The sequence below is a fragment of the Chlamydomonas reinhardtii genome, chromosome 7 (assembly GCF_000002595.2).
Source record: "Chlamydomonas reinhardtii strain CC-503 cw92 mt+ chromosome 7, whole genome shotgun sequence".
NCBI lineage: Eukaryota > Viridiplantae > Chlorophyta > Chlorophyceae > Chlamydomonadales > Chlamydomonadaceae > Chlamydomonas > Chlamydomonas reinhardtii.
The window spans coordinates 1,442,240-1,451,743 of NC_057010.1; the positions used below are offsets into that span (position 1 = coordinate 1,442,240).

Sequence of the window (9,504 nt, forward strand, 5' to 3'; positions counted from 1 at the left end):
CGCGGTGCGCGGGGCGGGGGGGGGGGGACTCGCTGGAGTGCACGATAGCCGGGGCGTAACTGGAGCCAAACCCGGGCGATTTGCACAAGCGGCGACAGCAACTACAGAGTTTGGTCAACGTTGTATGGTACACTAAACGACACCAAACCCCGGGCAGCAATCCCGAATGACCCCCATGCTCAGGCTTACAACAACAGCGCAGGGGCTGTCGCAGACTCACGAACGCAGCAAGCCACGACCAGAAGTCTGCCACCTCCACACTAATACTGCGCACAACAGCAGCCCCTACACCGTCGTCCAAGTTACCCCGGCTAGCATCTCCCCTGACTGCCATTACAGCTCCACGTTGCCTTGACCCGCTTCATAACCCGCGTACTCATACACGTCCGGACGCCCCACCTGAACCTGATCAGCAAGCGGCACGCGCTTCCCAGCCGGCGCACCACCGGCCGCCCCTCCCGCAGCACCCTGCTCCTCCTCTGCCACTGCACCCTCCCGTTTCAACTCCCGCCGCTTCGCATCCTGCTTTGCGCGCTTCTCCGCGCGGCGCACCGCCCGCTGTGCTTCCTTTTCCGGCGAGCCCTCCTCCCCACCAGCGCCGCCAGCCTTGCTGCCCTTGGCCTTCTTCACCTTCTGGCGGCGGCGCTTCATGCCGCCGCCGTCACCACCATCACTGTCACCACCGCCAGCCTCGCCCCTCTTCTTCCGAGAGCCCAACAGCGATCGCAGCTTGTCTCTGATCTTCTGCTGCAGTGAGTTCCGTGAGCTTGCCATGGACTGCATGTGCAGGTTAGGACAAAGGAAAAATTCAGGAGGGCGGGAGGTGCGCTGTCGTCTTCAGTGACCGCCAAGTTTTCACGCGTGTAGTCCCTTCAGCAGCATATCCGCACCCCTTGCCTCCTCCGCCTGGTCCGACCGCCCTTGCTGGCTCCCGTCCCTCCCCGTTACTGGGAATGGTGAGAGCAACCCACCTCCGCCGCCTCATCCCTCGTCCCTCCCCGTTACTGGGAATGGTGAGAGCAACCCACCTCCGCCAGGTGCTCCTTCCGGAGTTGATTGTACGGCTTGGCGCCCGGCCGCCGGAAGGCCTGCTCGTTAACCTCCAGCTCGTAGATCTCCGGCTGCTGGAGCAGCAGCTGCTTCACCTGTTGCAGCGCAGTACGGTACGCAGGCAGGTTGAATGGATGACACGGATGGACGCGCGGGGTAGTTGCTGCCAGGTCAAACGGCGCCAGCCGCGGGCATAGCAGCGTTGAGCGCACGGTCCACCGTCCATATCATGCCAGCTCACGCCAGGGAATTTGCAAATAGATGCGGCCGCCAGACCGACTCAACACACTAACCTTCTCAACGTCGTGCTTCGCACTTGGCGTCAGCACCAACTTGTCCCGGCCTACAACTGCTATAGACGTGCTCGCTAAGAGCGGTAGCGACTTTAGCCGACCCGCCAGATCTCTAACAGCTGCCTGCAGCGATCGAAGCGGCACGTATAAGGGCAAGCACTGAGCATAGGGGCGCAACCAGGGCGCAGCCAATTCCTCCCGCGTGTGTACCAGGGTGTACCGTACTGGTGCCGTGTCACAGAGCTTTCTGGAAGCAACCCAAGGAGCACACGCACCCGGTCACGCTTCGTGCCCAGGTCCAGCATTATAGTAATGCTTTCCCCCGGGGCCTGAACGCCCTCCATGAACTCCTGCAGGGATGTCAGCACGCAGGGAACGCGAAAACCGGGGCACAGTAAGCATGGCGAGACATGCCTTGTCCCAGCATCTCCCAGAAGTTCCGCTGGCTGCACCTAGCCCCTATCATCATACACACCTCTTGCTCACTTTCCACCCCCATAGCAGCATCTTGTGCGGCTACTAACAGCGCAGCTGGCAGCAGCAGCGTGACCAGGACCAGCCAGGGCACCCGTCGCATTGCTTGCTATTGCAATTATCGATACTTCTCACTTAGTTGTATACTGTTAGTAGGAGAGCGGGTGTATTCATGTCCAAACAGCGAAGGCAGTTTAACACCGAAATCCACAAATGATTGGGCAAGTCTGTGTCTGAAATGCGCATAGCGCGTGCACATGGGTATGCATTCATAAGAAAATAAAAGGGAATCAACGACTTCGCTTCCATATCCTGCTGTGGCCACATTTCTGCGCGGCATGTTAGCCCGCGCAAGCTATTTGGCCTGATTTGTTACGAGGCAAACCAAACTATCATGGAGGAATTAGAACGCTGCCTAGAGGCTCTGGAGGGGGCGGCGGGGGCCGACGTGTTGGCACGGGCACGCGGGGCGCTGGCGTCGGCGCGGCAAGAGCTGGAGCTGCACAGAGAGAGCGCGGCCTCGAGGTAGGATACAGGTTCGCTGGCCCCGCAATGTTAATGGCAATAGCCAAATCTCTCGGGACTGATCGCATCCCTCCTGGTGGCAGTGCGTCCAGGCGGCCCTTGGCTTAGAACCTTTGCATTTTGTAGCCACCATGCTCCTGCCTGCCTGAAACGTACCGGGCACTTATTTTCGGCATCCCAGGGCCAAGAGCGGTCAAGACTGGCAGGCCCTTGCTGCTGACAAGGAGACTGAGGTGGTGCGGCTGCGGGCGGAGATCGGCCGCATGCGGCAGGCGCTCAGCAGCACTAACACGGTGCGGCAGGGACATACTGAACGGGTCGGCTGGAGAGCAGCTTGGGGGCTTGTTTTGTGGACTGACAGTGTAACAGAGGAGGCCTTCCTGCTATGTGTTATCAAATGATCATACCGTCTGCCGATCATTTCCAGCTTTGCCGCTCCATCCCAGCTCAGGCAGGGCATTGCAATCCGGGAACGCCTCCGGCCCCGCCTTTTGATAATGGCGCCCGAACTAAACGCATGCTGGCTGCCGTGGTTATTTCCCTTCTTCATTATCCGCGCCGCACAGGCACACAGTGGTCAGGCGGATGAGGTGGCGGCGCTGCAGGCGCAGTTGGATCAGGCCCTGGCGCTGAACAGGTGGGTGGGGAGGAGGTGGGAGGCAGGAGGCAGGAGGAATGCCGGGTGCGCAGAAGGTGTGGACGTGAGGGGCCTGCGATGTGTGAAGCAGCAGCGCAATAACTTTGCAACATGGCAAACAGGCGTTCAAAGGCGGAGCGAGGAAGATAAAACGGGAATGGAAAGGAACAGCTGTGCGGCTGCTGTGTCTCGCATCGCCGCACTGCATGCACCCGCGCCTCCACACGCTGCCACCTGCGTCGCCTCACGCCGTACCATTGACAGGGCGCAGCAGCGTCAGGCGGTGGTGGCGGCTGGGGCGGCGGCTGACGGTCCTTCGGCGGAGCTGCACCGGCTGCGGGCGGAGCTGGATGCAGCTTCAGGGCAGCTGCAGCGGGCGGAGGCAGACCTTGCAGCGCAGCAGGCAGCGGCCGCGGCGCGGTTGGGAGAGATGCAGGTGGGCGTGGGCGCGTGCATGCCTGGGCGCGTGCGCATATTTGCGTCGGGATGTGCGTAGGACTGGAATTGACTGGAAAGGAGATGAGCGGGTGGAGACGGTGTGGGAGGGATGGCGCTAAGAGGTCGCGCACTAGGGCAGTGATGGATGTACCTCTGGGCATCTGGGCTTGCTGGTGTCGGACGGCATGCTTGTGTGGCGCGTTTGCGGCATTTTGGAAAGCAACCAGGCCGTACCAGGCTCCCAGGCTACTATCGTATCAACCTTACAGGTATGTGTGTTGTTGTGTCGTTCTGGTGCGTGCGCAGGACAGCTTCATAGCTAAGATTACGGAGGTACGGCGGACGCATCAGCAACAGCTGGAGCAGGCGGTGGCGGCGGCACGGGCAGCGGCGGCATCTGAAGCGACGGCGACCGCCGCCAAAACGGGGCCGCGCGCCGGCGCCGCAGCGGTGAGTGTCACGCTGATACGCGTGCGTGGCGCATCGCAGCGTGTGGCGTGTAATTGTGCGTTGCGTGTACATGCGACGGGGTTGCATATAATACCCGTACGCCGCTCGCGTTTCCTTTCTTCGCCCAGATGGAGCAGCAGGCTGCGCAGCGGCTGCAGCGAGCTGAGGCAGACGCCATTACGGCGCGGCAGCAGCTAGAGGCGGCGCAGGCGACAGCAGCAGAGCTGCAGGTGCGATATCACTCCCTTACCCCCCCCCCGCCTTGACTGCGGCTGTGACAACGTCGGTCGCACACTGAAATGCCAAGCGCTGTTTACAGAGAGCATAGTTGCAGGGGCTACGATGCGCTCTCCTCCGCCCCCTCACCACACCATCCAGTCGACGTCCGCACTTCCTTGCAAACTTGCTGGCTCCGCCCCCGCCACCCCGTCTTGATGGACGGCTAACCCCCACGCACCCTGCAGGCCAAGCTGAGCAAGGCGCAGGCGGACGCGGAGGCCTCCCGCTCTGCGCTGAGCAGCAGCCAGTTCGGCGAAAAGGCTCTCAAGGCGCGGGTGAGGGACCTGGAGGGGCAGCTCGCTAAGGCACAGCAGCAGCTGCAAGCAGCCGCAGCTCCAGGCTCCGGCGCAGGCCCGCCACCACCACTGCAGGCACCACCAGCAGTGCTAGCGCCAGCACCGACACCACCACCACCCGCGTCGGCAGCACCCGCGGTGGACCTGAGCATGTTGAACATGATGGAGGGGCAGCTGGGGCGGCTGAGCGAGATCATACGCAGCCGCGAGGCGGAGCTGGGCCAGATGCGGGCGGCGCTGCAGGTGAGGCCGGGTATGCTGGGTGCTGGGGCGAGAGCTAGTCGTGCACAACCCGAAGAAAGCTGGACGCGGAACCAGAGGGCGGCGGGCCGGTGCGGCGGAGGCACATGCAAAGACCGCACAGTAGGACCCAGGACCCCAAGGCCACACACACGGGCGGCGGCGTGGAGGTTGGCGGCAGGACGGCGAGAGCCGCATTTACAAGGCTGCCATGTCCTTTGCATCGTGTCCTGAACGAACGCTTCCGGCCCCCTGCACGGCAGTGCATGGCACCAGGACATGTGTGTGTTGACGTGGGTTGGCGGTGGCTGTTGTGCGCAGGCGGGCCTGGAGGAGCGGCGGGAGCTGGTGCAGCAGGTCGAGGCGCTGCAGGGAGCGCTGCAGCAGGCGCAGGCGGGAGGTGGCAGCAGCGGGCTGGGCTCACCCAAGAGCAGCAACAGCGTGGCAGGCGTGCCGCTTGTGCCGGGGGGGCGGGGTCTGCCGCACGTGTCGCCCAACCGGCCCTACCGGACAGGCCTGACCTCGAAACCCAAATTTAAATGAGCAAGGGCATACATGTTGAGGGCAGAGTGCTGGCCGGTCGTGCGCACCGTGGGTACATGCGCGCAGCAAAGGGATGCTGGGATGATCCGGCTAGGCAGGCCTCCGGGGCATTACTGCCGGCTGAAGTGCAGGATGGAGGTGCACGCGAGGAATGCACGCTGAGTTGAAGCGTGGAGGTGCACAGGCGCACAGCGTTCCTGGTGGCTAGGGCCGCTTGATTGATATGTACATGTGTGCACGAAGGTCGAACGCATGCGCTGTCCCCGTGCCATGTCAAGGCAAGCTTCTGACAGCTTTGTGCCCAACCGGAAGGTAGCCCATTTCGGTCGGTGGGGACAGGTGCGGACACGCCGGACAGGTGGGGACAATACATTAGGGTAAAGAGCGCGCAGCCGATGCTCAAGTACAGGCGCGCCCCTCTCCACCCATGCCCTTATCATCTTAATAGCGCAGCCGGACCCACGGCTCCGTTACTGCCTCTATTCTTCATTTCGAGGCGCTTGACACAGCGGTAATTACTGCTGCGCCAACCCTCATCTTACCCTGTCCCGTCGCACGCAACCACATGAACAAACTATTCGGTAGCAGCGCCCCTACAACCCACCGTGCGCTAGACAGGCCCAACGGCCCAACGATGTTTATCAAGCGCATACAATGAAGATTCACCGCACGCAAACCAGTCAGCACCAGTAACAACACAGCCCAACGTTCGCATGCGCGGTATCAACGCCCTCCTGCTTGTGCTTTCCCACCATAACACACACAGCAATGACACACACAGCATGCGACTCGGCAACGACAATGCCGGTGCCGCAACCACACACAAGACGGCGAAAGCAATGGTGGTCAATGCCGGCCTTCAGGTCCCTCACAGCAAGCAAAACCGCTGCACCTGCCCATGAGGCCAGCGCGCCGATGCACACGCACAGAATCCGGCTATCAATACCATGACACCACAGCAACCCCAGCATGCACCATGTACCCCCACCCCCACCCTGCAAGCTACTCACTAGCATCACCGTCACTCGTTTCCGCGTCCACATCCGGCAAGTTCAGAGCCTTGCTCAGCGTGTGAACGGCACGCCACTGCCGCGTCAGCGCCAGATCGAGATCCAGCACTTGCCGTATGCGCCCAACGGCCGCGCCGCCCAGCTGCCCCGCGCTGGGGCCTCCTGCCGCCGCCGCTGGCATCGCTCCTCCCGCGCTGCTCCTCCGACGGCCACGGGCATCGTCCGCCGGCGGCCGGTGCCACAGCTCAGAGAGCACCTGAGAGGCAGCAGTGCACCACAGCACGTAGATTGAGATTTGAATAGTTTATAGTTCGCCGCGGGAGCTTGGCAGCCGAGCAATTGACAGCAAGTCACGTCTAATCATGAAAGAAACAGCCACACTTGCAAGCGCCCTGCCCCGCGGGCAGGACTGCCGTACCTGCAGCACTGCTCTCTTGACGAGGGAAGTGCTGTTGTACGCCCTAGCGCCTGGTAGACGGCGTGGGACATGCGCTGCTATTCGGGCGGCTGCGGATACGGCTGGGGCGGGGCGGCGGGGCTCGGCTCCCTGCATGCCTCCCACCTCACCGCCCCCGGAGCGCCCCACGCAACTCCAGCTTGTAGGCGCCGCCGCGCCGGCTGGTGCAAGCGCCGCCACGAGCTCCTCCGCATCGTCACCCGATCGACACGTGCACACAAAGGTGTTGGCGCAAAGGGCGCTGACATGGATGCTTGGACGCCCGACATGCAGCCCCAACCCAGCGTCCTCTGCGCTCGGCCCCGCCTCTGCCCCAGCCCGTGCCGCCGGCGCTTGCGCGTCTGCAGGCGGGGCGAGTCCAGCCAGCCCGTCCAACCAGCGCCCCAGCGCCTTGTGCACGTCCCCGCCGCCGCTGTCAGCCACAGCCGGCAGCTGCGGGACCCCGCGCAGCAGCACGAACTTGCTGCTACTGGCGTTATAACAGCGCCAGTCCACGCTGTCGATGTCGCTGTAGACAACGCTCTCGCCGTCAGTGTGCTGATCGGTTGCTTGCTCGGTCGCTGCCCGCCACAGGCGCTCCACAGCCTCCCGAAGGACCGCATCCGGCGTCGCGGTCTCCAGCCGTAGCGACGACAGGGACCGGGGCTCTCCCGCCTGCAACGGCTGCGGCTGCGGCTTCGCTGAGGCTTCCAGGTCAAGGCAGCCGTGCCGCAGCCTCAGCCTCGCCGGCATGCCCAGCACGCGCAGCACGGCGCACGCGGCCTGCGCTCTCGCCTCCCGCAGCTCCAGAAGCCCCAACCCTACGCGGTCGCAACGTTCCAGCAGCACCGGCACCGGCCCCTCCGGCCCCAGGCTCTGGTGCAGATGCTCCTCCGAGGCAGCCCAGCAGGACATGTCGAAGCATTGGAGATACAGCATCTGGAGCCGGCGGCAGTGAGGCGGAAGCCGGTCGGTGGCGGCGACCAGCACTTGGCACAGCAGGTCCAGCCCTGACGGACCGGGAACGTGACTGCCAGGCGGGTCTGTTACAACGTTGACGATGCGCCCAGGTCCGCCCGGCCCCGCCTCAACGCCCATGGACACAGCTGGCAGGTTTTGCGTGCGCCCGCCGCTGCCACCAGCACTGCGGCCGCTGCCGCGCGCGCTGGCGGCTGCCGCAATCACGTGCACCGAACACGTGAGCCCCAGCGACTGCAGGCTAGGCGGCCGGCGGCCGCCCAGCAACGCAGCGAGATGGGTGCCGCCGCTGGGGTCATGGCAAAGCAGCCGCAGGTTCTTCAGATGCATCAGCTGTGACAAGCCGGCAACTGCCTGAGCGTCCAGCTCTGCCGGGTCACCAGAGGTGCCTCCGAAGGTACAGCGCCCGAAGATGCTGAGTTGCGTCAGGCCGCTGCATGCCGCCAGCGCGCCCAAGCCGTGCAGCATGCCGGAAGTGGAAGGCAGGTAGAGCCGGTCCAGCCGCGGCGCGTAGCTGGCCAGGGCGTGGTGCATCACGGCGGGCCGGGTGCGGTCGCCAATGCCCATTCCGGCCGGGGACACACAATCGGCCGCGTCCAGAGCTTCAAGCCCTGGCAGTTGCGACAGCAGCGCCGAGACCACGCTGGAGAGCTCGAGACCAGAGCCGTTACAGGTGAGCCTCAGGTTCTTGACGCTGGCGCGGCCCTCCGCAGTGGTGCCCAGCAGGGCCAGTCGGGCCAGATGGTCGTGTGGGTACGCAGCGCCGGCGGCGCGCTGCCCGCAGCCATCTTCACTGTCCTCCTCCCCCTCCCCCTCCTCCTCCTCCTCCTCCTCCTCCTCCTCCTCCTCCTCCTCCTCCTCCTCCTCCTCCTCCTCCTCCTCCTCCTCCTCCTCCTCGATCTCTGGGTAAGTGGCTACTTTCACGACCAGGTGGCTGCAGTGGGGTGCGCGCGCCAGATACGACCGCTGTCCCGCCTGCCATTCGCGTGCTATATTGTCCGTGGCGGTCACGGACACCATCCGTTGGGTGGTGTCGAAGGCATCGCGCAGGGCCTTGCACGCGAGGCGGGCGCCGAGATACTGCTTCCGGTACCCTCGAAAGAGCATGTTCCCGAGCGTGTCAAGATCCAGTGCACGAAGTACGTCCAGCAGCGTCGCGCCCTCAGGAGTTGGGCCATCCCCGGCCGTAGCGGCCGAGCGCCTGGTACTTTTCCTGGTCATTGCTGCCGCGCTTTGGAGCTCAAAGCTGGGCCCAGCCTATACGGTGATTATTATCGTAAAACATGCATGTGGCGCAAGCAGTGGACCTTGCTCGTCTTTGTTTTTGGCGGGCACTTGTGTGTCGAGGGTAGCGGCTCATGTAAAGGCCCACTGGTGAAACTTCTGATAAGCTAAAGAGCGTGATGTATGATTAGGCAAAATCTTGCAGTACGGCCGAGAGCCCGAGCCAGGATCCAGGTGGATTCCGTTTTTGAAGTTTTCGAAATTCTCGAAGACAAGACTCGAGAGTCGAGACTTGAGAGATTTCAGTTGATGGAATCCCGCGCATGCCAGAGTCGTGTGGAAGGCCCCTGAATGACACAGCATGATAGAGGCTGTCAACAGGAGTCGATGTTCACCACTGGGCACCACTCCAATACAGCTCCATATGATATAATGGTGGCGGCGCAGGCGGCCGTGCGGGCGCGGTGCACGGCGGCGGAGGCCGCCGTGGCCGCGGCCGCTGGCGCGGCGCGACGTACGCGCCCCGCGTGGCTGCGTGGCGGCGAGAAGCCCTGCCCTCTCCTCACGCGCATGCTGCGGCCGGCGGGTGGGCCGCGCGTGATTGCCAAGTTGAAACAGCCCAATGGCACCA

General features: G+C 63.5%; 3 protein-coding genes across 3 annotated transcripts; 1 reads left to right on the forward strand and 2 right to left on the reverse strand.

Moving 5' to 3' along the window:
* Positions 1 to 40: 40 nt before the first annotated feature.
* CHLRE_07g323200v5 (uncharacterized protein) lies at positions 41 to 1,956 on the reverse strand. The gene is made up of 5 exons (XM_001701008.2): positions 1,819 to 1,956; positions 1,619 to 1,693; positions 1,344 to 1,466; positions 1,029 to 1,145; positions 41 to 777 (listed from the first exon to the last, which is right to left on the reverse strand). Exons 1-5 carry the CDS (start codon positions 1,840 to 1,842, stop codon positions 334 to 336), a joined length of 783 nt encoding a protein of 260 aa, XP_001701060.2. The 5' UTR covers positions 1,843 to 1,956; the 3' UTR covers positions 41 to 333.
* Positions 1,957 to 2,106: 150 nt separating this feature from the next.
* CHLRE_07g323250v5 (uncharacterized protein) lies at positions 2,107 to 5,627 on the forward strand. Its single transcript, XM_043064001.1, has 8 exons — positions 2,107 to 2,342; positions 2,524 to 2,635; positions 2,909 to 2,979; positions 3,244 to 3,415; positions 3,724 to 3,867; positions 3,996 to 4,097; positions 4,332 to 4,685; positions 5,004 to 5,627. The coding sequence occupies exons 1-8, from the start codon at positions 2,212 to 2,214 to the stop codon at positions 5,223 to 5,225; spliced, it is 1,308 nt and encodes a 435-aa protein (XP_042922569.1). The 5' UTR covers positions 2,107 to 2,211; the 3' UTR covers positions 5,226 to 5,627.
* A 23-nt stretch (positions 5,628 to 5,650) lies between these two features.
* CHLRE_07g323300v5 (uncharacterized protein) lies at positions 5,651 to 9,126 on the reverse strand. The gene is made up of 2 exons (XM_043064002.1): positions 6,654 to 9,126; positions 5,651 to 6,491 (listed from the first exon to the last, which is right to left on the reverse strand). The coding sequence occupies exons 1-2, from the start codon at positions 8,868 to 8,870 to the stop codon at positions 6,228 to 6,230; spliced, it is 2,481 nt and encodes an 826-aa protein (XP_042922570.1). The 5' UTR covers positions 8,871 to 9,126; the 3' UTR covers positions 5,651 to 6,227.
* Positions 9,127 to 9,504: the final 378 nt, after the last annotated feature.